We start from the raw sequence: 27931 nt of genomic DNA on the forward strand, positions 1-27931 counted from the left end.
CGCTAAATAAAAATAATCTTTTTTTTAAATAATAAATAATTATGGATGCATTTCATGTAGAAATATTTATAGACCATAACTGGTCAAACGAGCAAAGAATGTGGAAGGGAAGTCACGCTTTAGTTTGAGGACCAATTCTCACTATTAACGACTTTTGTCTGAATAAACTCCAAATTTGCTGCTTATTAATAGTTAGTAAGGTTGTTAAGTTTGAGAATAGGGTAGGATTAAGGGATCTAAAACATGGTCATGCAAAATAATGCATTAATATGTGCTTTATAAGTACTAATAAACAGCCAATATGCTAGTAATATGTATGCTGATAAGCAAGGTTGAATTGGTCCCTAAACTAAAGTGCTACAGCAAGGGAAAGGCATACACAGCTATTCTTGACACAAATGTGTAAAACACCAAAGATTTGTCTCATGAAGACTTTATTTTTCTTACAGATATCATCTCTGCTTATTCTTTTGTATTTACAGTATGTAAACAAGAGAGTCCACAAGACAAGAGAAAAAAGAAACATGCCCACAATAAGTATAATCTTTTCCTTTACTCCTCTAGACTTTTGCTCGTTTTTGTTTATTTGTTTGTCAAGAAGCCTTTCACGGGTGAAAGATATTAAAGAATTAAATCTTTGAATCTTTCCCAAAAAAAAAAAAAAAAAAAAAAAAACGTAGTGACAATCCATTAGTACTAACAATCATATTCCAGAAGATTTTGACCTTGTACAAACACGCTCTTCATTTCATAAAATGAACTTACTCTTTCGGAGGCACTTCTAAGTGCATCTTTCACATTAAGAGAAAAAAAAAAAATGATATCGATCAAACACATTTGTTGAAGTTTACAAAAGTTGATATGTATAAAAAAAGGACAACAGTTTTACAGTTGCATATTTTATATCAAAGGGTGTTTCTGTCTTTGTACTAAACAAGTCACAAATTCAAATACGAAATGTACGTAGAAATGAATCAAACTTTTATAGGCATTACCCTAATGTTGTTTTGGATGTAGTGAACAGGAAGTGACACCATGTCATGATCACACTGAACAAGGAACAGTCTGTTCGAAATGAGTCAAGGTCCTTTGGTGTTAACATCTGACTCTCTTTGAATGGCACTGTTCTGATGACAAAAAGATTTCACACTCGGGTTATGAGACAGCCACGGAGGAGCTGCCTTTAGTGTTGTCCGTGGAAGGGGAGGGTCCTCGGTTTGCGGGTGATGTTCTTTCTCCGGTTGGTGAAGGTTGGGTTTTAGGGGATTGTCCTACAGGTTTTCCGGCTGCGTCTGAACTGGTTTCTGCTTCAGTTTCCTGCTGAGATGCTGTGGCTGAGGAGATGAAAAAGAGAAAGTTATAACTCGATTGCTATTCAGTAATAAATGCAAAAAAAAAAAGAGAGAGAGTGACTATGTTTAGAATGGAATACTAGCTTGCATACTGAATACTGCACAGTATGCTGTATACTGCCTACTAGTTTAAAAAAAAGGATCCTTTTCACAGACTGTTCTGATGCATTTTTATAGTTATTAACATTGTAAATCTCTCTTTAAAAACATATAAAGTACATTTATTACACTATACTTTTGTGTTTTATTACCATGGCATTAATTTACACACACAAAAAGGTTAACGCTGTTTCTAATACAACAGCTGAGAGAGTAAGGGCAAATTTGACAGCTTTCTCTTTTATGACCAAAAATCTCTCAATATTTTTTTCCTCTTTTGGAAAGTCACAGAAACACTATTGTGGATTTTTTTCTTTTGCTACTGGGGCAAAACAGAATGCAAAAATTGTGTTAAAGTTTTTATTTACCATTACAGAAGTTTATCCAAATATGACATCCACTTCAATGAAACCTCCTAACTTGAAAAGGATCTATAGTAAATGGTAAATAAAAATGGTAAAAAAATAAATAAATAGTACCTATTCAATGATGTGAGTGGCTTTCAGTTATCTTTTTGGAGTTAAAATTTGTTATGTAAAATGCCTTAACATCACTTAAATAATATTTTAAAATCACACTACTATTTGAGCTACAGGAAAACAATAATAATAATAAAGAGACAATTACATTTGCAATTGCACTATGCTGGAAATGAAAAATTCAATGTATACTGCACTTTTTTGCCAAATATATTCCACTCCATGTATACAAAAATTGGCATTCTGTGCACAGTATACATACTATATACACTGGAGAAACAGTATAAGTGGTATGTTAGTATGCTATTAGCCATTCAGAGTTGAGGTCTTGCATTTGCATTGCATTGCATTGAGCTTTGGTGCTAATTTGGGCAATAAAAGTTTGAATCTGGCCTGTTTCTTGATCCCTGTCATTTCTTGTCCTCTCTCTTCTAGTCTTTCGGTAAAAGTGGTACATTCTTGGAAATAAAACTTCCAAAAGCAGGTTTTTATAGCATTGTCATCGAAAGAACCACTTAGTGTGAAGAACATATTGATTATTCCATTATAAAGGACCTTTAGTGCAATAGAAAGTTTTCATTGAGGATAAAGGTTCTTCATGGAACCGTAAAGAACCTTTATTGTTAAGTGTGTAAAAAGACAAAAATGGAAAAAGAGAGTAAGGTGTAGAACTGGTTACCTGACTGCGTGCAGGATTTCATGTGTTCGGGCCAGTGTGCCTGCTGGCAGGGGTAGTCGCAGTAACTTGTGTTCCAGCAGCAGTAGAAAATGGCCTCTTTCTTGCAGTTGGCACACCACTGCTTCTTCTTTGTCTCGTCCACCGCCTGCTGTTTCTCCACCTCCATCTGTTTCTTCACCTCCGACACCAGCCGCTCTCTCTCCTGCTCCAGACTCTGCCTCATTTCAGCCATGGTCAGCTCTACACACACACAGATGCACACATAATAATGATATATCAGTGGCTGAAGCTCTGGCGTGGTCATCTAAAACTTGTACGAAAGGAGATCTGTAGTGATCTGTTCTCTGTAAATGTTCTATTCATTGCATTGGATAAAGAAAGCATTTGCTATCACAAAACTACCATACAGCAGTTTGCAGAGCAATTGCAAGTCATAAAGGAGAGTTACCGAGGTTATGTTTCATCTCTGACAGCTCCTGCTGATGCAACCACTGGAGTTTCTCAATCTCAATCCGCAACCGCCGGATCTGCAACAAAATCCACAGGGAATGTCAACCAAGAAAACCGTAAAGTATTGCCATTATAGAAATTCAATCTGTCAGCCTGCCAACCTATAAGTGTACAACCTATAAAATAAATTGTTTATAAAATACATATTGAGAAAGAATATGAATGGTGAAACAAAATCAAGCAGAAATGACATAAGCACAAACCTCTGCAATGGTGTTCCCCGTCGTGCTCTTAGAGAGATCATTGTATATCTCTGTCATTGTTCCCTTGATCACGTCCATCATCTGCAATTATGATGGAAAACACAGACAACAGTCAAATTCATCATTTTTAAAAAGTTATTTAGGCAGTCGAATTAATCAAGGATCAATTAAAATAATTATCCAAAAGCCATCTTAATTCATTCCATATAATGAATTTACACACTAGAATGTGTGTGTGTGTGTGTGTGTGTGTGTGTGTGTATATATATTTTTTTATAATGATTTTCTGAATGATTTTCCTGCACAGGGAGCTGTATCTGTGGCCTGCAAATGTGGCAGCTGAGGTTTTGTGTTTGAAAACAGACTATTTAAAATTTTCATTTAAAAATGTTCTATTGCTTTACTGTACTATATATGCTATTTAACTGAATTGCTTGATTGAACAGTATTTACATCAGAAGTGAGTGAATATCTGACTCACCTTAGTGGTGTACTTGGCAATATCAGCGGCGACATCAGCAGAGGCCGGAGGGGTGAGGAAGTCTCCAGCCAGACTGGAAGCAGACGTACCAGAGCCCACGTTAACAGGTGAGGTGTCTTTGTGTTGAACAGCTGGTGAAACAAGAGAAAGGTTTAATGCCACCTTGAACCAATATTATGGGTTCAGTACAAATTGAGCTGCATAATGTCGATCACCATAGAAAGTGCATTTGTCTTGTCTTTCAGTTTTATAGTTGTTGTTTTTAAAAGCAGATATCACTTTTGGAAGAACGTGAAGCTGGAATGTGAAACTATATGGTACATACATTTTTTTTTTTTTGGTAAAAAGCACGTACTTCATTCTTTTTTTTTTTTTTTCATAAAAGAATGTATTATTTTGACCTTTAAAATTGTCATTAGCCTCACAAGGATGGACAGATGATGAGCCATGATGTCCAAATAAAATTGTGACTTATAAGATGTTTATAAGATTTATAAGTGAAATAAAGATGTGATTTATTTTATATGGAGGGCTGACACTAGCATCCAGTCGACCTAGAGATCTAATTGTTTCTGTCATTTCTGTAGAGCAAAGGATTTGCGTATTACAGGAGAAATCTTTTTGTTTTAGGTATACATTTTTATATATGATTTTTAAAAATCTAATTAAACAGATTATTAATCTAAAAGTTATCATACAAATTATAGTCAATAAATAAAAGATATATTTAGGTATATTCATCTAGATTATAAAAAAGTTTGTCAAAAATATTTTTATAACAATCCAAGACTAATACTCATATTTATATTTATATGTGAATGAAGAGTTAATTTGCAAAAATAGATAACTGTTTTTAAAAATGTTCAAAAATCATGTTTTTTTATCCTGCATTCCAGTTGATATCAGTCAAACTGCAGTTGTGCTGTTTCGATTAAATAGTAATGAATAAAAAAACTATAGCTAACTAACACAAAAAAAAAAAACATGATTTATGAAAATTAATAAAAACTGAGTTATCGGTTTTTGCAAATGAACTTTTTTATTATTATTATCATTTTATATCTTAAATAGATTTATATAGATTATTTCATTTATATACATTTTTTATCTAGGGGTATTCGTCTAGATATTTATATGTATATAATATATTTATTTATTATATATATATATATATATATATATATATATATATATATATATATATATATATATATATATATATATATATATATAAAATTTGTGCACTGTCATGCATTTACCTTTGACGGACTGTCTGGTCTGGTAGCGTGTGCTGGAGTTGTTGGCGGAGGTCTGGGGCTGCGCTTGGCTCTGCGCCACTGTCTGAGGAGCCGTCTCACCTTGTTGTTGCTGTCTCTGCACCTTCTGAGACGACGTCTGTAATTTACCACCAGCTGGGTTCCACGTCGCAGGCCGCTGGGCCGGCTGTGTGCTATCCTTGGGCAGCAGAGGGCGCTGTTTTTTCACCATATTGGAAGCGACTGGGGCAGCAGACATGGCTTGAACAGCCGAGGTGGAGGTGGCTTGAGTGGTAGATGCAGTTGTGACGGTGGCTGGAGGCTTGATGGCTGATGCGGCTGCATCTTTTGGACCGGGATTGAAGGGAGATGAAGTGTTATCTGTGGATGAAGGAGCTGATATGCTGGTAGATGCAGAAGTTTTACCTAGACATAGAGAAGAACAAATAAAGATTCAGATTAGAAAATCTAAACATAATGTTTTTACAGAAACAAAATCCAAACTGTTAGGTACCTACCATCTGTTTTAATGCCCGTCTGATCTTTAGTTGTGGAGATGGGGGCTGATGGGGTCTCTCGCTTGGCTTTCTTCTTTTCCCTCCCACCTTGTTCTTCACCGAGGTCAATCACCAGCTCCCGCTCGGAGTCAGAGTCCACATCCAGCTCTGATCCAGCAGGCCGAACGTCCTGCCCAGGCTGTGACTTCTCCTTCTGGGTCTGCTGCGGGGCTTTGCTCTTCTCCTGGGAGTCTTTCTCCTCGCCACTGCTTAACTTCTCTTTGGTCTGGGGATCTGAGGATTTCTTGTCTGCACCTGGTGTTCCTCCAGCTGTTGATGGGGCAGCGTCTTGGTCTTGTTCTTGAGTGGATGGAGGTCTGGGTCTCTTTTTGGAGTCTTTGTGGACACTGTTGTTGTGGTTAGTGTTCTTAGGCTTCTGTTCATCCTCAGACATGTATTCGCTTTCGCTGGAGTCAGATTTGTCCGAGTCGTCCGAGTCACTATGCTCAACACCGCGGTACACATCATCTGAGATCTCATTGATTCCTGTGGATAGAGAAAGAGACATTCTTTTCAGTTTTAATTTGACAGACTGCATAAGCTCAAAAGCAGGGTTTCAGACATACAGCACCGTTCAAAAGTTTGGGGTTGGTAAGGTTTTTACACATTTTTGAAAAGAAGTTTTCATAACCCACAATTCTTGAAGCATAATCCACCAATCACCAATAAGTGAAACAAAAATCTTGGCAATATTTGCAGGTTACCTACATAACTTTAGCTAATAGTAGCCAGCTTCCCTAGTAAAAAATAAATAAATAAATAAATAATGCCATAATTTATTTAAAATACATTTATTTTATACCAAGTAGGCCTATACTTCAAATCCATGAACATTTATTGACATGTATCTCTTGTAGAAAATTATAAGTAAACTCTATTTGGAGTATTTCTTTATTGCACAATGCACATTACTTAATATTAAGTTTTAATATGACTATTATTAAGGATTGTATGATCTCTTCTCTTCATAATATCAGTCTTTAAATGCAAGATATTTAAAGTGTACCTGCAGTATACTTGCAATAGTTCCACTTTCACAATCAAATATACTTCAGTATATCTTTAGCTGGACTTCAGCAATACTTCTGCACAATTAAAGCGCATTAAGCACAAAATTAGTTGTTCCAATTTAGCAGACTTTAATTATATCAGTTTAGTATATCAAAAGTACAATTGCAGGGTATTTTTTTTATTGAGCACATAAATATACCCTAGCGTATGTATATATATATATATATATATATATACGCTAGGGTAGTTTAATTGCTAGCTACCTATGAAATGCTAATCTATACAGAATTCTGTAGGGTTGAGCATAAAAACAGTAGTAGTGTTTTCTGATAAGACAATAAAACTACACAAAAATCCAGACAGATTAAATTATCATTCACAATGCTTTATGGGAGTTGTAAGTGTAGTTTATTGCCTCATAAAAAGAATGTTAAGGTTGTGCAAAGTGTAGAATTAGAGAACTGGCTCCCTTTCAGTTCATGAGTTGGAATTTGAACTGAGTTGTTCACAACCAACAGGAAGTTAAACTGGAATATGAATTGGAATAACAGGAAGAGAACTTTAAGAGCAGTTAATGGCAATCTGGGAAATGAAGATTTCTTCTACCCTGGTTCATAAACCTGTTTGTCCATCTGTCTGTAAGGCCTGTAAAAACACCTAGAATTTTTTAAAGTTTTTTTTTGACTTTCAAAAAAGGCTGTCAAACCAACATTAAAAAAATAGTTTTGACAAGCTTTCCCTTTTCATGTTAATATTACACTTTTCAATCCATTCAATCCATTATATAGGATTAATTTGAATTCAAATTAAAGGGACGTGCGTCCAAGACTGACACAGAAGAGAAGAAATGGTTGAATTTCTTTGCGCACAAAAACAGGGTTTCTGCAGGGTTTTTAAGCTCAAATTTAAGACTTTAAGACCTTTTTTAAGACCTGCACAAACAAAATTAATACCATATTAGCAGGGTAGCGCAATGTCTATAGTACCATATTAAATTGTAAAATGACTGTAAAAAGCATAATTTACAAAAACTTTTATAAAATGATACATTTTACATTTCAAACTTTAAACCATTTTTAAAGTCAAAAGTATTAATTATTATATTTTTTCTGGGATTTTATCGATAACGATAATTAGACGATATTTTGCTGAGTGTGTTATTGTGCTGGTATGTTAAAGATTACCGTGGACAGCTGACTCCTGAATTTTTTTTAATATATATTCTTCATATTCTGTGTGGTCAGTTCACAGCAGTGATAGAAATGAATCTTTTCCAATAAGTCTTATGGGTATTTTTTAACTTTAAGACATTTTTTCTAAAAGTGTGCATCATCTTTTGAGTCAAATTCTTGCATTTGGGCTGTTACCAAGCAAATGAAATTAGTATCAACAGCATTTATCTTTGCAATGAATCTGAAGAGGCATTCAGATGTATTTACACACTGTTTAATGCTGCTCAGAGGGACATAGAATGCTAACCTGCAGTTATAAATACATAAATAATATTTTGATATTTGAAACATAAAACGTTGAAAACTGATGTTTGAAATTATTTTTAATGTGAAATTAAAACCACCAGTAGGTGGCAGCAATTCACTGTTAATAAGGGAGTCCTTGCGATTGAACCGAATCATTTAAACAGTTGAATCATTCAGGAACGATACACCGCATGTTGCTCAGAGACGCAAAAACAATGCTGTCGCTGTTTGGAATTATTTTTGTTGGCGAAATAGAGCAAAAGCAGGAAATATGGCGTCTAAAATGTAAGTCTCTTAATATTAACTTCTTGTATTATTGAACTGTTGCATAAAATCAATATCACATTTGTAATCATGCTGACTTTTGGAGAAAAAAAACAGCACTCTTCCTGTGATATTAACTATATGAAATGATATAAATATAGGCTATATATTTTCTGCCCCCATATCTTAAATTATGTGATCATTCTAAATGCATTTTAATAGAATCATGCAGTGAAAGAAGGCACTCATATGCACACTAGTTTAACCTGTTAACTGATTCATTCTCCGACAGCAGGTTAAGGCAGTAAGACAAAGCAGCGCAGCACTGGACTTTGAATGTGCACCGCTCATGTTTATTTTATGAAATCGTAGCCTTTTAAAGTTTAATCATCACATTCAGCCATATCGCAATTCCGGTCTTTCCGTCCCCAAATTTAAGACCTCTTGAAATCATAATTAAGACTTTCTTGTACATTTTAAGACTTTTTAAGACCCCGCGGAAACCCTGAAAAAGTATTCTTGTAGCTTCATAAGATTAAGGTTGAACCACTGATGTCACTTGGACTATTTTAATGATGTCCTTACTACCTTTCTGGGCCTTGAACGTGTCAGTTGTGTTACTGTCTATGCAGGATCAGAAAGCTCTCGGATTTCATTAAAAATATCTTCATTTGTGTTCTGAAGATGAACGAAGGTCTTACGGGTTTGGAACGACATGAGGGTGAGAAATTAATGACAGAATTGTCATTTTTGGGTGAACCCTTTAATTTTAATTCTACTTCTTTAATATTTAAATTTCAATGCTAGCTGCTTTTGCTACAGTACCTCAAATTGAAGAATTGAACTAGAAATAAAAACACTTTCCCAGCTCAATTCTGAATTTTGCTGCTCGAACTCAAATATTGTAATTCATCTTAACTTTATGATATTTGAACTTTATGATATACATTTCCGAAATCAAGGTTACCAAAAAAAGCGGATGGTCTTTGTAGAGTTTTACTGCTAATCATCATTTGCGTGTGTGCACGTGTTATTTACCCAGCTGAGCTTTGCAGCTCTCTATAGTTTTATCCAAACTCCTAGTAGGTTTTTTGGGAGAGGTGAGAAGAACCGACGTCCCTTGCTGCTGCTGCTGCTGTTGTACAGTCTCACTCAACTCCTTCAGGTCCATTTCAGCTTTAATGCGATCTGAGGGAATACATCCAACACAAATATTCAACAAACACGGAGAAATAAAGGAGCAGTGGTCATTTCTGTGGGCCTCAGGTTGATTCGAGACTCACCCAGATTGAGGTTAAGGATGCCTCCCGTGCCCGAACTCCTCTCCTGTTTAACCGGTGTGGGCAGGAGAGGCTTGGGGCTGTTGCTTGTCTTTAGAGACCCAGGAGATGCTGTGGGCAAAAACTTTCAAACTTTAATCACCCACTATTAATCGTAAAAACAAAACACTAGCCATTTTAAGGCATTGAATCTAATGAATCACCTGTGTAATCCATTGAGTCTTCACCGCCGCTATAGTGACTCGATGACACTCTCGCCCCTCGTTCGTCCTGCTCGAGGTCTGACCCCGTGTGGACTGAGGAGTTGGTACTCATTGGTGATCTGGGCACGTCCGTCACAGAGATCCGCCGCCCCGCCCCTCCTGACATCACTGCCTTACTCAAGAGCATCTTGGGGGATGCGGTCATGTCAAAGTTGAACTTGACTTTGTCCTGTTTCTCAGGCTTCACCGTGCCTTTTTTAGGGTTATTAGGGTCCTGCAGCATTTGGAACTGGTTGTTGGGTGTGTAAGGTGTCCGGAACGGGGCGTAGTTGAACACGCCGTATTTCTTGCGCACGTTTTCCACGTAGACCTCCATTTCTTGCATGGCGCTGTTGAAGATGCTTTTGGTCTTCTTCACAGAGAAGGGGATCTCCTTAGACATGAGGTAACAGTTGTTTATGGGCACCCAGGCTCTGAAAGGCAAATGAGCAGGAAAGTACACATTTTAATGCATATAAAAATTGTGTATGCAAGTAAAATTCCATAATAATATTGATATTGTTGTGAATAAAACAACTCCTTGATACAATAACCGTTAAGAATGATTAAATCGGAATGTACATATAAATATAGATGAAGAAATGAATCAATTATTTATTAGTTTTTTTATTTTAACTAATACAATAACAGTAATGTTAACCCATTTTTCTAAAACGTAAAACTATACAGACTAAACACATTGTAGCAATTGTAGCCAAAATTAGAATTTGATTTAGATCAGATTTGCTGGATGTTGTTGTTTATATATTTTGTAAATGTTATTAACAGATTGACAGTCTCACCTGTCATGCTGGCCAAAGAAGCGTGCGTCCACCTGACCGTCCTTGTCCCTCAAGGCTTTAGCGGGCCAGAAGGGAAAACCTTTCAGTTTGGCCCACACTAAAGGATGAGGCTGAGACTACATGAAAACAACAAATATGACCATGAAATACATCCCAGATATTTAACTAGATGATTTTCTTTTTTTAAATAAAATAAAAAAAGGTCATCCTCTTACACAAGGTTCACAGAACCAGTTGTCCCTCTTCTGACAGGCAGACAGGTAGCACTCTGGACAAACCTCAATTTCATTCATCTGTGGATGATTTATTAACACTCATTTTTTTTCTAGGACCAGCTTATCATAAATAAATCTGTGCAATTCTACCGTTCAAAGGTTTGGGGCTTATTTATTTTTTTGGAAAGAATTTAATGCTTTTATACACCAAAGATGCATTCATTTAATCAAAACCAACAGTAATGGCATTTATAATGTTACAAAAGGTTTTTTATTTTTTTTTTCGAATAAATGCTGTTCTTTCAAACTTTATATTTATCAAAGAACCCTGAAAAAATGTATTACAGTCTTCATAAAAATATTAAGCAGCACAACTGTTTTCAACACGGATAATAATTAAAAATGTTTCTTGAGCAGCACATCAACATATTTGAATGATTTCTGAAGGATCATAATGTAATGATGAAAATTCAGCTTTGACATGACAGGAATAAACTATATTTTAAAATATATTAAAACAGAAAATGTATTAAGTTATTTTACATTGTAATAATAGTTGCTTTAGTGTATTTTTATCAAATAAATGCAGCATATATGAGCATAAAGAGACTTTCAACATTAAATCAAATCTTACAGACCCAAACTTCTGAAAGATAATAAATAAGCTTGTATAACTTGCTTTATATATGGTAAGGATTAGAATACTCACCTCATGTTCACAGATCTTGACAATAACTTTAGCAGTTGCTGTTAGCTTATGGTTTCCTGAAATAGAGCCATTGAAACCTCATGAATGTACAGATATGAGTCAAGATACATGCACACTGATTTCCGAGACCGGCACTAACCTCCATTATATATGATACAGTTGTGTAGAATCCACTTCATGTCAGCCAAAAATGCTTCTGTGCAACCGTACATTTTCTTCTTGATATTCTACAGACACATATTTCTCAGTTACATTATTTTTTTTCTACCTTTAGGCACATACAGTGGCCTCAATCTAAACTTTAAACAAAATGTTGATGTTTATTCGATTTTGCATGATTAAACAATAGATATACTCTTCAAAATCAACACAAAAAAAATACCTGGACACTTGTAACACAGAAAGCTTGGCCTGATCTACCTTCTCCAGAGTGCACAGGTCCATGGGGTGAAATATATACTCGGCATAATCCGGGTGCTGTTCTAGTGACACTGGCTTCTGAAACGGTTCGGTCTGCAAGATAAATCATTCATAATGATACACCGCAAGGGTTGAATCGATGTAGCCTAACCTAATCACATTAAAACCGAGACCACCAAAATGAAACTATGGAGTGATTAAATAAATTGTGAGGGTATAATGAGGTATAGCTGACTCACCCCTGGCTGTTTCATTTTCTGCAAAGCAAACTTCAGCAGGTAAGACAGCTGCTCCAGGTTCAGCATGGTCATAGCTTTACTCTGAGTCTCTATGCACTCAGCCACCGTTATTTTCTGAAGTAGAGAGAGAAATGACTACTATATTCATAAATCACATACATACAGTTCATAATCATTCATGTGCTCTCTAACAATCTCAAAGTGATTGTTGATTCAGTTACTGTCTATTTAAATTGATATAATAAAATGTATTAAAATAAATTATTTCTAGGGGTGTAAAAATGCATTGATTCTATTTTCAGTGGTAAACGTATTACTTGTGCCAGAATAAATTGATTTGTGAACAAATTTAAGATTTTATGATGCATGACAAGAGTTGGTAAAAATGTTAGCAAAATTAATTGTTGTCAGAGCAAATATCTACACCCATACATAGCAATTTCAACCTGTTTAACTAGTTTCTGAATGGTCTAGTTGATTCTAATCCAAACAAAAGCTTAAAACTCTTAAGTAAGGAGTAGTGAAGCACCTGTATGACACACTGAGTGTTCCAAAACCTAGTAAGCTTGTGTCTACTGCATAGACAGCGTCCTAATTGCTATGGAACCTCATAATTCAAAAGCAGATAAAAAATAAATAAATAAATTTTAAAAAAAGCGACCGGTCACACAAAACGCTCGAGACATTCGCCTCAATGATTCTAATAGAGTTTAAGGTTAGCATGTCGCTAAGCTAACAACACAATACTGATACGCGATAACACGATAAGCATAAAAATATATAATTAACATGCTCCAATACGGGTCAACATAGCCAATTTAATTATACCGGTAAACGACTTTTAATCAACACTAGTACGGACTGAAAAACGCTGTTAATTTATAATCAACATTTATTGTGACTTGTCTGCTATTTTGGATTTTTTTTTAAAAACATCCAAGGATTCTCCAAGATTCTGCGATATTTTGGGCAAAATGATACATCTTTAAAGGGATAGTTTACACTTCGGGAACACAAAAAGAAGATATTTTGAAGAATGTTGGGAATCAAACAACATTCGAGCCCGCTGACTTCCATTATATTAGACAACTCTCAAAATATATTTTATGTTCCACAGAAGTCATGTCAGTAAGTTTTATTTTAGTACTATTTACATAATTTTATAGTATTCATAATTTTTTTAATTAATAGTTTAATTTTAGTTTAAGTTTTAGTATTTTGTTGTGCAAAAGTTTGTGCTTTTGTCATTTGTATTAGTTTTTAGGGTTTTTATATTTCTATATAGCTTTTATTTACGTTTTTGTAATTTTAGTACTTTCCACTTGTTTTCAGTTAGTTAAGGCAACATTTAAGTTTTACAGTCAGTATTTATATTCTATTTTATTTCAGCTTCATTTAAATTAACCAAAAAAATTAGATAGTTTTAGTTAACATTAGCAAGACTATAGGCTACAGTTTTGGAATGACATGAGAGTGAGCAAATAACAATTTTCATTTTTAGGTGAACTACCCCTTTAAGACAAATTAACTTTGCCTACTATTTAAATTTAAAACAATCTTCACATCAGAACTGTGCCTGTCCCTCAAAATAAATAGGCAGCTCACTAGGTTTTGGAACAGATCTTAAGTTTCCATTTGCCTGGTTATGGCCAGTATTTATTGCTATTTAGCAGCGCTTCATGTTCTGAATATATTTAAACTGCCAGAAGGACAGTCCCATGACATAACAGCTGACACACAGTATACAGTCCTCAGTACCTCGCACTCTGGACAGAACCAGTCGCCCTCAGGCTCTGCGGCCAGTTTGAGGCACTTGGCGTGATAGACGCGCGGGCAGAGCTCACAGCAGAGCACCTGGCCCTCGCGGTGACACACCCAGCAGTAGAAGTCATTCCGCCCGTCCTGCGGTACAACATCAACAGGGTCTGTGGTGAGTGCGGGCTGCTTGACATAGTAAAAGGGACCATGTCTTAGCTCACACTGAAATGCAGGCAAGAGAGACAGGGCAAGGGGTCAAAACACAAGCCACAACACTCGCAGGGGAAACGTAGCAAGGCACTGCAATAAATCAAGCATGGACAGGTAAGCAGTCACATGACCACTGGGTCAAAAGCAGCACACTAGGAAGACACTGTACGATTTCATTTAACATTTCTGTAAACACACAAATTTCTGTAATTTAGACAATCCTAAATTACCATCAGATGCCAAATACAGATTAGCAGAATCAAGAGACGGGCAAAATATACTTCAGACCAAGTTGTGACTTAATGGAAATAGATTTTTTCAATTGACAGCTAATAATTAGTTTTCAATATCTGTAAGGTATCAAAAGAAATAGATTAATATAAATGTGCTTAGTGTTTTTTTAAATAAGATCAATAAGCAAATCCACACTTGGCATCTTTCATGAAACATTGTTCATATGCATTGCAACACACCACCACAAATACAGCACAGCATTAAATAATATCAGTGCACTTAATTTTTAGCTGTAATAAAGTGAACATACAGTGGGCCCAAAAAGAAGCATTTGGACACATGCATAACCTTTTAAAAAATGTGTCATCTGCAAACAAATGATTAGTAACGAAAGCAACAGCTTTTCTCAGAACTTCCCTTTAAGCTATTTTTGCAGTGACATTAAACAGCTGGAAACCACAGGTGCAAGTATATAGACTACATTTAAAAAATTTGGGGTCAGTAAGATTTAAAAAAATAATAATAAAAAAAATAATTATACTTTTACTCAGCAGTGATACATTAAATTGATCAAAAGTGACAGTAAATACATTTATAATGTCACATTATGTTCCATTTCTAGATTTCTATTCCAAATAAATGCTGCTCTTTTGATCTTTACATTCCTCAAATAATAGTAAAAAATGTCTCAAGTTTCCACAAATATTTGAACCTTGGTGAGGATAAGAGACTTTTTTCAAAAACATCAAAAGATCTTATTGAATACCAACCCCAAACTTTTGAACGGTATGTTTAATCATTTATTTTATTATTTAATATTAAATATTCTATTTTGTATTATTTTACTATCTAATGCAATGACATAAATTCATCAAAGGGATAGTTCCCTCCAAAATTAATATTCTGTGTTCATTTATTGACCCTCATCTCTTTCCCAACATTTATAACGTTATTTCTAATGTGGAACAGAAAGAAATGTATTTTTGTCCAATGTTGTTTGGAACCCACTCACTTTCATTGGACAAAAACATGTTCCAACTGAAAAAAAAAAAATTAGAACAACATTGAGGTGAATAAATGACAGAATTTTTGTTTTGGGGTGAACTATATCCTTTAAATATGCCAGTGGTGTCCAAAAGCTTTTTGAGGCCACCCTGTAGCTTACAGGACAGAAATCCCCACAAGGGGTCGACTTTGTTCATGCAAATCAGTAAAAGCATTTGGCCCTTTCAGTGACCAGTGTTTTATGATTGGAATAATGGATGGAAATTAAAATCAAACCCAAAAAGAAAACACAATCAATCCTGATTATTCCGATTGGCCGTTTGAATAGAAAAATGCAAGAAAATGTAAAAGGACACAGGAAGAGACAAGAGTTTGACTTACAAACCAAAGGTCTGTTTTGGATACTACAAATGTTTTTAAAGCTGCAGTCCGTAAGTTTTGCCTCTTTGTCACCATCTCTGTTTAAAAACCTGGAATTGCAGCTTTTTGCGGAATTATCTTGCTTGCGTGGGTTGTGAGTCGGCACGGCTCCAGCGCGGATGAATCTAAAGCTTTGAGGTGAATGTGTGGCAGTCAGTCACGTTGTGGATCCACATGTGGATGTTTACCGTACTTCACAATCACAGATTCCAGCCTACGTCTTGGAATATGTGACCCAAATAAGAATTTTCACCGTAAGTCTGCCGCGTTTGTTCTGACCAACTGAGGAAAAAAGCATTACCGTAAATCGCGCTACCAATGGTGATTTAATTTAAAGATCGGTTGGCTTATAATCACATTAAACCGTGCAAATTATTATTATTGTTATACTTTACTCTCAAATTATTAATGTTAACAACATCAGCATTGTGTGACTGAGTATAGTGTGTAATTTTCAATTTCTGTACAATCTAATATCTAATTGTCATACCATTCGAATTTCATATTAAGAAATTCTTTTGACCCATAAAGCAAACTATTCTTCCTTTCGAACTGGTTTTCTTTAAAATACAAATCTTGTGTAATCCCAGGCTATCTGTAATCAGAAGCACATTTAAAACCGGAATATAATTTAATTTCATTCACATGTGTTTCATAAACACATAATCCTTTCTGGATCACAATTCGCCATCAAAATGATACATTTAATGATTCTAGCTGCTGTGAGAAAAGGCTACAAACAATGCGATAGCCTACTAGCCGGGACAACTTCTTTATGTTTACAGACGTGACGTAATGAGGCAGTGCCATGCTCGAATTTCTAGCAAAAACCTACCCGCACCACTCAAATTAGAAAACATTATTATAAGCTAACTTGTGAATCGGGCTAAAGTAAGGCGATAGTTTTGAACACTGGCTGGTTATGTACTTGCTCAAATATTGATTTTGGATAATTTTTAACCAAAAAAAGTTACGGACTGCAGCTTTAAATTCATTTGAGCAAGAATTCTCAGCTCAAACCTATTAAAATTCAACAAAAGGGCATCGGGATGAGAGGGAAGCCTAGGAGGGAACATACTTGGTCTTTATTGCTGTTGACTAATCCCGGTTTCTTCTTCTTCTTTGTGGGACTAGGTGACGTGTCAGAGGGAGAGTGGCCGTTTGAGGAATGTGGAGGACTGGGTGCTTTCCTCTTCTGCACAACCAGTGCCTGCTCCGCTGATCCTAGATCAGGGACCGCTGATGAAAAAAAACCACAGCTGCTTTATTATGCAAAGCCACATGGATAATACAACACCTCACCCAGCTGGGCCTGTGATTGTGACCTTTCAAAGCATCGAGAACACAAACCACCATTGACCTCCACATGCACAAAGAGGGTAGCCTTTTATTCACGTCTTCAAAATGAAAACAAAAGATGTCGTATCAAACGTCTGACTAACCTACTAACACGAAGCACCAGATAGCAGCAATCAGTCAGCATAATGAAAGAGAAAATTAGGTTGCATGCCACATTTGATGTGGTTCAGATTGACTTGCTTTTTATTCATTTCAGCTGAAGAAATGTACTCTCACAATCTGAATCTATTTTTGGAGTCTGTTATGTAAGATTAAAGCATGATCTGAGAAGCTAAAGCAAAAGAATCAAAGAAAAAATACCTTTGGGTGGCATGGACACCTCCATCCCATCAACCGCATCAGACTCCGTCTTTATTTCCTCCACAGCCAAACTAAATGAAGAAAGAAAACGCTGGAATAAGACACTGAAATCTCATGAGGTCTCCCCCTGAGATAAAAGACTTGAGTGATGTAATCTAATCTCCAGAGTTATGTTGTTGTTGTTCATATCAATCGTCCTCCATTCCACATCTGAAACACTTTTGCTTGTACAAGGAGACCCTTGCATGAGAATTGCTTTGTCTGAACTGTGCTGCAACCAATCATGGGCCTGTACAGTGAATTTACAAGATGATATTAAGCTGTTTAACCTTACGAGGGAAACTCATCTGATCGAGACGTCCGAGGCGTAAACGCTCTCTCTCAGTGTCTAGTAATAGATCGGCACCTCCTTCAAATGAAGCAAACATGGTCGTGGGGAATACCGCCGTGAACAGGTCCACTCACACAAGGGATTATGGAGTAGATGTCTGCTGAGCACTGGAGAGTGTCTTTAATTCAGTCTCATTAGTCTACTTCTTGTCTGAGAGGATTTGGCCTCGTCTAAGTTCAGGTGTAATCGGTACTAAAATACCATCAGCTACTGACACGGATACATTCAAAATGTGGCCTATAAAGCATAACATTTACATTAGGCTGCCAAGCTGACGTAAATAGTCCTGAGTAGTAGGCTTTGCATCATATAATTTAGCAAAAACAAATGAAGACTTCTTGTTGTTAAAATTCCTTACAAGTTAAGTTAAAACAAAGCACTATTTTATAGGTGTTATTTTGAAACCCTTCACACAATATGTGAAAAAAATTCCTTCAAATCGATTAATTTTTGTTATTCGCTCAGGAAAAAAATAGATGTAGGCCTCAAAAAAGACCCGTACACAGTGCCCTAAGTCACTAAACAAAGCGTTAAAGTGCTAAAGAGTGAATTTTCTGCAACAAAACGCGTGGACATCGTAAAAGGTTAAATTGTTATTAAAAAAAAAATGCAATTTGGAAAAATCGTTTTCAGCGAACCGGCAATTTCTAAAAAAAAAAAAAATAAATAAAAAAAAAAAGTTTACGCAAATAAACAGCGACTACCAATAGGAGCAATTTGCCACATGATACATTTGAATACTGCTGCAGAATAGGAACGACTAAAAAAACGTCAGCTCAGAGATTCGAAGAACTCCAATGATTTAATAATTGTCAGCGTAAATACCGTTTAACCAGCCACCACTGCAGTGAGCGACATCACATTTTTATTCGTCACTTGGGTTTAGTTTTTGTGGCGAGTAGCCCCACCTATAATGAAATCTCATCGGACAGATGAAAATTTTGGTCAGTGCAGTTCAAATTTTTACATTGCGTTGTTTTTGGCATCTTTAGTGCTGCTGAAAAAACACTATTTGCGCAACAACATATTTCGCAATTAATATATCCAACATTTTTGTGAAATGGTACTTCTAACCAGTGAAAATTCAGTGGACAATACAACCCAAAACAAATTTGCGTAATTTGCGCTTTGAGTCTTACACGATCAATGTGACAGTTTTAAGAAAGATTTCTATAAAAATTTGTTCTGTTCAAGTTTCTTGAATGTGGCCTAACACTTGCAAATAAAGATCTATGCTTCTAACTTAACATTTGATCTTGTAGTGCTACTATTTAACATTATCGTCTGATCAAATGTAACATCTAAGACAGAGATAACAAAACAGATGCAATACATTTAGCAATAATTTAATCTGATCAGAAACATTTAACAATTAAGAATAAAAATAAACTGATAAGCTGAAGAATTAAACAACAACAAAAAGACGTGACTACTCTATTTAACACTCAACCACACGTATATTGACCACAATGAGGCCTTATTTACCCCATACAGGGGAAACCCACCACGGTCAATCAATCAACAAAAAGCTTCTCGACCGCAAGGGTAGGACGGAAATGACGGGTACCAAAAAGAAGCTCGTAAATGACAGGTGAAAGAGAAGAGGCGGTACAAGGCCAACGGTACAAACAAAATCCTACAACGACGAGGCCTTGATCCCGGTCTTTGTGCAGAAGAAAACACCAGAAAAGATTAGAAGCTGGCAACGGTTCTCCATTACATGAGGTCAAGATTAGGATCAGTGTTGAGAACGACGAGCACGATTGAGAGGATTGATCATCAGGCCACAATGAGGCCTTAGTCTTTCACTAATTCTCATTGACGGGGCCACGGCTTGACAACGTAGAAAAAAAATCCATGTACTTTCACCGTTTAGATATTCAGAGACTTCCTCCAAGAGGACGATAAAAAGGAAAATTCATCAAATAAATCCAAAATGGCACAATCCTCTGTGGAGATGAATAAAACTCACCTTTCTCACAAGAAAATATTCCAGGTTGTTCGTAAAAATCATAAATATGTCAGAAACGACAATAATGGCATTAGTCTGGAGAAAGAATATCCTAAATAAGACATGCAATGTCTGAGGTGGGAAATGCACATCTAAGCGTGTAGCCCAGGGCCTGAGGGCTCTCCATTTTTGACTTTAATGCGAGGCCGAAAGGAGCCGCATGGATGTTATGTCACATTATGGCCACGTCACGTCAAAAACTCCCATCCACCAGGCCTCTCTGTTCCTGCCCGCTTCAGAAAGGTCAAGTAATGTCAAGCCAACTGCGTGGCTGAAAATCCAGATCTCTACACTGAAATCAAAGAAACAGGAAGTCCTGAAGCTGATCCAATGAAGAGAAAGAAAACCACCGCTCTGCAAGCAAACCGGCCTCCAAAACTGGGTCTTCTAGAACGATCTGAGCAGAGAGACAATCAGAGGTCCTCACAAACAGCCCAAATAAAGAGAAAGGCAGCTGTGAATGTGGAGATAACTGGTCAGAGACTGAGCCGAGGTCTTTTTTTCTCTCTTCGCAGGAAATGAGAGTGCCTCCCTTCCCCCACCGCTCTGCTCGAGCTCCCCTTCCCCCCTCCCTCTAGGCCAGAGACGCGGGCTCTGGCACGTCCATGGCACAGGAGCTTACAGTAAACAGGGAGAACGAGAGAAACCCGTGCATATAGGTCAGTCTCAAGAGCCACAGCTGAGAAAAACAAGTGAAGCGGTAATGCACTTGAGTATCAACATGCAAACAAACGTTTTGCCGTTCAGACAAGGCAAACCTTTCTCCCGGATTGTAATCTTGAGCTGTTAAAAAAAGCAGCTTTGTGGTTCACGGTGACTTTGAGAATCAATTCAAGGGCAAGCGGTGACTTTACAAGCACACAGTTGTTTCCTGTCACAGATGTCGATGCTGATACGATTCGACTTCTTCTGTTGCTCTTTGCTGATATAACACAGGCAAAATAGCCTCGTCAGACCACTACCGGTCATTTCCACCAAATGGCACGAAGCCAATCACCACAATCCTTTATAATGTTGTTTCCTTGACAAGAATCCCAATCGCAGTGGCATAATCTCCCTGGGAACACACAAAACTTGAGCTGTACCGTAGCGACGTAAAAACCCTCCAGTCATTTTCCCATAAAGAGCAGTTAGGCTAACAATATATAAAGATCTAGTCGACTGTATTGTGATTGCAATTAAATTAATTGTTCATAATTACAACAACTAACTCACAAGCCATTTGTTGTTGATATACAGGTGAAATATGATACGTATTTGATATGGGGGGTGGGGGGGGGGTTTTGAAACTCAGCCATAAATATCATTAGAAAGGCCAAGGATCCATTGGGAATGCGGCAGGAGGCTTTTGGTCCCGAGTGGTTTGCGCTCGCTTGTTTTGTCTTTGGGAGCAGCTGTGTGTGTATGTGGCAGTGCTATTTTATTGTTAACTTCAACATAAATCTCTGAAGAATCATAAAGGAGATGAATAATATGTAAATATCATCCAAATCATCTTCTTAAAAGTGGTGTTTTACACCATAGGCAGTTCTATGACAGGAATCGGTTTTGTTTCTATATAATTTAAGTTTAAAAAGGAACCGAATTCAACAATTAACATTTATATTTCAAAAATATTTTAGTGGCGATAATGCTAACTTTGCAATGGAAAAAACATCTGCTCATAAAGAAAATGAAAGTCGAGCATAATTCTGATGTAGCTGTCTGGGGGCATTACTTAGAGTATGTATGCTAATTATTGGCCTAAGGAAAAATTATTTCCCCGTTTTTGAATGATTTGAAAAAATGGTGTCTCAGCCTACTTTCAAACTCACAATATGATTGACAGTAAAAATACTAGCAAAAATGCAAATATCCAGATAGACCAATTATTGTCTTAAGGATGTGTTCAAAAACAGCACAAAAATAGCTTTACCACCAACTAAATGAAGAATGACACTAGAATGTCATCAAACATCCCTCCTGAAGCTAAAAAAATTACCCGAAAATATAAAACAAATACGACCGCCACTGAAAAAAAAGAATTTAATATAAAAAAATTTAAGTTTCACATTCATCTCTCCGCCCCTCCTTGGTAGCTCACGTCCTGAATTACCCATCCTGCCCCTGTGTAAAATGACCACAGCTGGGGCTCTCAGCTCTCTAATAAGGCCCTAACAGATGCCTCCATTTTCTATGGCGTGGCTTGTGACACAAACAGACAATGGGACAGGCAATCAGCTTACAAAAGTACATCACCCGAGCACCCCACCCCCCTGATCCTCCACCCCCTACATGGGGCAGATCAACAGAGGGCCCTACATAACCAGAAATGACTGTCACTGAGCTGTTTGTCAGTACAGCAATGAGTGATAGCTGACTTCGTCTGCCGTGTAACCATGTGACCGAGCAGCACACAGGCCAAAGCTCAGGAGAGCGAGAGGGAAAGAGCCTGACCCCCCTTCTCTGGCCCTCTCCCCCACCTCCTTCCTCCTCTGCCCTGTTTTTCTGAGACACAGGCCTTTGCTAGGCCTCCCCAGTCACTGGAGAATCAAATCTGCAATTCACAGTGTTAGCAGTGGATGAAAACAGTACAATGACAAGAAAGGACAGACGTAAGAAAACATCAGGCTTACCTCTGTGGATGCATGGCTGAAACAGTGTAATGTCAATACTTATAAAACATGGAGGACAGCCTCAGCCTTTAGACAAGGGAGGGCTCTCCTCTCCACACTCAGAGCTCAGGCCTGTCTGATCAGAGCAGGGCCGTGACTGGCTGCCCTCCCACTAGCAGGATGTAAGGACTCGTCTGATTGGCCAAAGCGCTTCCTGAGTAATTATCTTTGTTCGGCACTGGCAGGATCAGCAGTGAGTGCGGGAAAGAGCACAGAGGAGAGGGAGAGAGAGAACTAGGCCTCACTCGCTCAAAAAACCTGCTTGCTTTGCGCAGAGCCCCTGCGAAATGGCAGCAAAATGTCGCTTAGCTGTGGATGTGGTGGAAATTTGGTGGGATTTCGCATTAAAGCTCTTTTGTTTGTCTCCAGTCCGTGTGGAGCCATAGGCCTTTGTTTAATCCCTCCCCCCACTGGAGCCGGTTGAGAAATAGGAGACACTCCTTTAGTGAAAATGAGCCCTAAGCAAAAATAGTGCAGCCACCATGACTTCCTGTGCTTGAACTGCGACCGATTCTTGAGCAATATGTAAAGCAATTGTGGTATTCCACCTAAAATGAGAAAAATCTATGTACTATGCCACTTTTATGTCAATAATCAGTGCAAATCCAAATCAAATACACTTATATATACACTTATACACATTTTATAATGAGTGAAGTAACAAAACAGATTACATTAGCTAAGACCTGAAGCACTAAAAAAAACAAAAAAACTATTTATCATATTCAATGAAAACTGTTTTTAGAAAAAGCATATATCATTAAAAATATATCTGACTATATTCACAAAGTAGAAGAGCTAGACAGATGCCATAGATTCATAGCAATATTGATGCTGCTAAAGTAAAATTCTCCAAACTGCATGAAGACATTGTTAGATTTTAAGGCGAACTCTATATTAGAGTTATTAGTAGGAATGTGTTTAGGCCTTCATAGCAAAAGCTTCCACTAGGCCGCAAACTGCGCCGCCTGCTCTGTGATATTAACACAACACTGACATCTACTGGAGAGAAAGGGAATCGACTTCCGTCTGAAATCATTAGGATCAAATATGAAATAACACAACGATGAATTCTCATACCTGCTATAGGTGAAAGTTTATCCAGAGAAAATCTGTCTGCAACAGTGGTGTTATTGTTTACAATTTTATTTTTTTTTTTTGCCATTTAAAAAAAAAGTTGAAATAAAATAAAACATGAATATTAGAATGTATAAGGTAAACTAAAAAAAGGTAAATAAATGTTGCTTTGGCAACTGAATGACATCAATAAATTAAAGTTAAATTACTGGAATTACTAAAACTCAAGTAAAAAATAATTTAATCTATATAAAAATATATAAACAAATAAAATAAAAAATGACATGAAAAACTTTTTTAAAATTAATTTAAAATTATAAATGTTTTATTGCCAACTAATTTAAATAAATAAAGTTATTATTTACTAAAACAAAGCTAGAACTGAAATACAAATAAAAACTAATAAAAGTCACAATAGCACATAAAATGACTAACATTAAATGTTAGAAATATAAGCTTTAAAAAAATATTAATAAATACTATAAAAAATAATGCTAAAACAACACTGGTCTTCAAATCCTACTATTAATATACAATTTAATAATTTGCTATTATTATTATTTTTTTTTTAATTTAGTTCAATTTTAAATTGTGTGTGACTGTGTAAATGTGTATATAAAATGCTACTTTTTTATTCATAAATGTATTTAATTTTAGAAATATAACCACACTCTCTCTCTCTCTCTTAAAAAAAGGGCATGGCATTTCACGTGAGCACTACAAAAAAAGAGACCTGATAAGAAGAAGAAAAAAGAGATAACAGGACATGAAGAACATGTAGCCATCTGGAAGCTTTGCCTGCTGTCTCTCAACTGATGTAGAGAGGTAAGCTCACTTATCCTGTCTCTTATACTTTGCCGACATTTATATAGTTTTCCTAGAAAGTTTTTAGTTAGTGGAAATGTAGATATCGATAAATAAATGTGTACAAAGATTTATCAATCAACTAGAAAGTTTCAGAAGGACTTCTGAGTGGAAGTCAAGTGTGGACAAGTGTTCTGTTCTTTTAATGAAATGATTGTTTTTATTTTAGAGAGGAACTAAAGCAAACATGCCCTCACCAGCTACCACAAACCTGGGCTACACCCCTCCAGATGGAGGTTGGGGCTGGGCTGTGGTGTTTGGATCCTTCATCTCCATCGGTTTCTCTTACGCCTTCCCCAAATCCCTTACCATCTTCTTCAAGGAAATCCAGGAGTATTTCTCCATCTCCTACAGTGAGATAGCCTGGGTCTCCTCCATCATGCTGGCTACCATGTATGCAGGAGGTTAGAAAGCATATTACTCAGTTCTGCCTGATAATATATCTATATATGTACATCATTTTTGGAAAGCTGCGCCATTGCTTGGCATTCTAGGAACTCCCACAATCAGGCAGATTCAATTCAATGTGTGCTAGAAGTAACCAAATAACAGGAGGAGCCCAAATCAAAGATTACTTTGTCCCCATGGTTGCACAATGAGCCAGAGCTGTGATCTTTTTAGTCTAATTTTGCATAGTCACATACAAACCAAGGTTAGATTTACAAGTCAAGGTTTAAGTATTACTTTTGGGTTCATGACAAATAATACGAGCATTGCATCATCTTTCTGTCTCACCTTACAGGACCTGTGAGCAGTATTTTGGTGAACCGCTATGGGAGCCGCCCAGTGGTGATAGTTGGTGGGCTAATGGTTGGGGTTGCTATGGTAACGGCTTCTTTTGGCACCACCATTTTGCATTTGTATTTATGCGTGGGAGTCATTGGAGGTACATATTCCGACGTTTATAACATTTATATACATTTTCCTGCTGGTGATATTGTTCTTCTGCTAATAAAAATCATGCTGGATTGTGATTGGTCAGTACAGTGTACTGGGGTTCCTCCCCTACATGTGTGTGATCAAAGATTACAACCTCAAGGTCAAATCTGTCTGTTTGGTCTTTTAACTGATCTGAGACCTAATAGAGATTTTGAATGAATTCTTGTCACAGATCACATTCTCTGATTTATTTGTGAATATGACTGTTCCAATAGCAGCACTCACTAATTCAGTAATCATTTAAAGCACTTGAAGCAAGTTAACGAATCACTGAATCTGTCTTGTTTGACTCAAAATGAGTCAATTGGGAGTAAAGTGATTCTCAGCGCTCCAGTGTGCTCACTAGTGCTGAATAATTCATAGCGTTATCAGACTCTAAACTGTTTAAAATCATATCTACACTACCGTTCATATGTTTGCTCACCAAGGCTGCATTTATTGGATCAAATATACAGTAAAGAGAGTAATACTTTGAAATCATTACTCCAGTCTTCAGTGTCACATGATCCTTCAGAAATGATTATAATATGCTGATTTGGTGCTCAAGAAACATTTCTTATTATTATCATCAATGTTGAAGATAAGATGTGCCACTTTATATATTTGTGAAAACTGTTATACATTTTTTTTGATGAAATTGTATTTGGCATTTTAAAAGAGCACCTTTTATTTGAAATAGAAACATTTTGAAACATTATAAATGTCTTCTCTGTCACTTTTGATCAATTGAATGTGTCCTTGCTGAATAAAAGTATTAATTTCTTCTAAAAATCTTACTGACACCCCAGTCTTTTGAATGGTAGTGTATGTCAGTGTGACTGGAACATTAGACCCATCTCTCTTTAAATAGGTATTTTGAGCATTATGGAGTATGCCAAATCCTTAAAGTTATAATGCTGGGTTATTTTTTTTTCGACCCAACTGCTGGTTAACCGTGTTCGCTCATATGTTGGGTTATGTTTTTCCATTGTTGGGTAGTTTTTCTGTTACCCAGCCACTGGGTTGCCAAACAACCCATGGTTGTTTTTAACCCAGCATTTTTAAGTGTGTATGTAAATTCAGAAATAAGTACTTTTAGAGTACTTTTACCGGAGTGATACGTTATCAGGACATCTGTACTTCTCAAGTAGAGGATTTATTTGTACATTTGAACTTTGTCAAATATTAACTCAATGAAAATTCACATAAAAATGCTTTTGTTTTACAGGCTTTGGCTTAGCTTTTAACCTGCAACCATCTCTTACCATAATCGGTAAATACTTCCTTGTGAAAAGGCCATTAGCAAATGGCCTGGCAATGGCAGGTAGCCCGGTCTTCCTCTCCATCCTGGCTCCCCTCAACCAGTTTCTCTTTGATCATTTTGGATGGCGAGGAAGCTTCCTCATCCTTGGAGGAGTGGTGTTCAACTGCTGCGTGGCAGGATCCCTTATGAGACCCATCAAGACGCCAGCGAGCAAAACCACTGATAAGAACGATGCAGGAAAGCTGGACGTCACACCTCAGACAGCTGGACAAAACAAGCAGAAGTCAGGCTGTGCCGCAAATGTCAACCAATTCATTGATGTCTCCCTCTTCAAGCACAGAGGCTTCCTGATCTATCTTGTAGGGAATGTGCTCATGTTTTTTGGATTTTTTGCTCCAGTTGTCTTCCTGGCACCATATGCCAAGCATCAGGGGATAGATGAGTACTCCGCAGCATTCCTACTCTCCATATTCGCTCTAGTAGATATGTTTGCACGTCCAGGAACGGGTTTGGTTGCCAACACCAGATGGATCAGACCCAAGATCCAGTATTTCTTCAGCTTCGCTGTGACATATAATGGCCTGTGCCATATGATGTGTCCGCTCTTACCAGGTTACAGTGGCCTGGTGGTGTACGCAGTGTTTTTTGGCCTGGCTTTTGGGATGGTGTGTGCTCTTCTGTTTGAGACGCTCATGGATTTGGTGGGAGCCCAGCGGTTCTCCAGTGCGGTTGGGCTTGCTACCATTATAGAGTGTGGGCCTGTCCTGCTGGGGCCACCAATCTCTGGTAAATCCAACAATGAGATCCTCGCTGTCATATCTCTCTGTGGTATAATGTTCAGGATGTTTATTCACAGATTTTGATCCTCAGGTTTGCTGGTTGACATCTTCATGGACTATAAATACATGTACTTTGCTTGTGGCATGATGATGCTGGCTGGAGGTATCTTCCTCTTCATCATGAACTATTTCAACTACAGATGGTTGGAAAAGGAACAGAAACACAGAGAGGTGGAGGGGCTAGAGATCGGCTCAGCCAAAGAGCTTGCTGCCAATGAGGAGGACAAAGACAACAAAGAAGAGATCAAACTCATCAAAGAGGAGGAAGTAGGAAACTCCACCTGCAAAGAGTTATGAATCTGTCTTCTTTTGTTAAAATCCGTCAAACTCTATGTGTGTCTGTCATTCTA

The 27931-nt window shown here is 37.0% G+C and overlaps 2 protein-coding genes across 9 annotated transcripts; one reads left to right on the plus strand and one right to left on the minus strand.

The window, feature by feature from the left end:
• Positions 1-421: 421 nt before the first annotated feature.
• Positions 422-24907, minus strand: prkcbp1l (protein kinase C binding protein 1, like). Of its 8 annotated transcripts, none has more exons than XM_058762693.1 (20): positions 24772-24907; positions 17564-17634; positions 16983-17143; positions 14036-14257; positions 12278-12391; positions 12039-12131; positions 11758-11845; positions 11619-11674; positions 10910-10987; positions 10695-10810; positions 9853-10325; positions 9653-9760; positions 9408-9557; positions 5578-6102; positions 5063-5485; positions 3804-3934; positions 3323-3403; positions 3058-3136; positions 2610-2849; positions 422-1334 (listed from the first exon to the last, which is right to left on the minus strand). In XM_058762693.1, exons 2-20 carry the CDS (start codon positions 17586-17588, stop codon positions 1156-1158), a joined length of 3342 nt encoding a protein of 1113 aa, XP_058618676.1. In that variant the 5' UTR covers positions 17589-17634; positions 24772-24907; the 3' UTR covers positions 422-1155. The 8 variants fall into 8 exon arrangements, 7 of the variants coding, with proteins under 7 accessions (XP_058618676.1, XP_058618673.1, XP_058618677.1 ...); XM_058762690.1 differs by lacking the exon at positions 24772-24907 and adding an exon at positions 22581-23886 and having other exon boundaries at positions 14036-14218; XM_058762694.1 differs by lacking the exon at positions 24772-24907 and adding an exon at positions 22581-23885 and having other exon boundaries at positions 14036-14179.
• slc16a7 (solute carrier family 16 member 7) lies at positions 24208-27892 on the plus strand. Its single transcript, XM_058762697.1, has 5 exons — positions 24208-24521; positions 24730-24964; positions 25303-25446; positions 26707-27528; positions 27613-27892. Exons 2-5 carry the CDS (start codon positions 24748-24750, stop codon positions 27876-27878), a joined length of 1449 nt encoding a protein of 482 aa, XP_058618680.1. The 5' UTR covers positions 24208-24521; positions 24730-24747; the 3' UTR covers positions 27879-27892.
• Positions 27893-27931: the final 39 nt, after the last annotated feature.

The sequence above is a fragment of the Onychostoma macrolepis genome, chromosome 23 (genome assembly GCF_012432095.1).
Source record: "Onychostoma macrolepis isolate SWU-2019 chromosome 23, ASM1243209v1, whole genome shotgun sequence".
NCBI lineage: Eukaryota > Metazoa > Chordata > Actinopteri > Cypriniformes > Cyprinidae > Onychostoma > Onychostoma macrolepis.

Coding starts and splice junctions, on each gene's coding strand:
- prkcbp1l (XM_058762689.1), bottom strand. Junction 11,675..11,757: donor CTGTATCATATATAATGGAG/GTTAGTGCCGGT, acceptor GCTCTATTTCAG/GAAACCATAAGCTAACAGCA. Junction 3,404..3,803: donor TTGCCAAGTACACCACTAAG/GTGAGTCAGATA, acceptor TCATAATTGCAG/ATGATGGACGTGATCAAGGG.
- slc16a7 (XM_058762697.1), top strand. CDS start 24,748: ATGCCCTCACCAGCTACCACAAACCTGGGCTACACCCCTCCAGATGGA. Junction 25,447..26,706: donor ATGCGTGGGAGTCATTGGAG/GTACATATTCCG, acceptor TTTGTTTTACAG/GCTTTGGCTTAGCTTTTAAC. Junction 27,529..27,612: donor GCTGGGGCCACCAATCTCTG/GTAAATCCAACA, acceptor TTTGATCCTCAG/GTTTGCTGGTTGACATCTTC.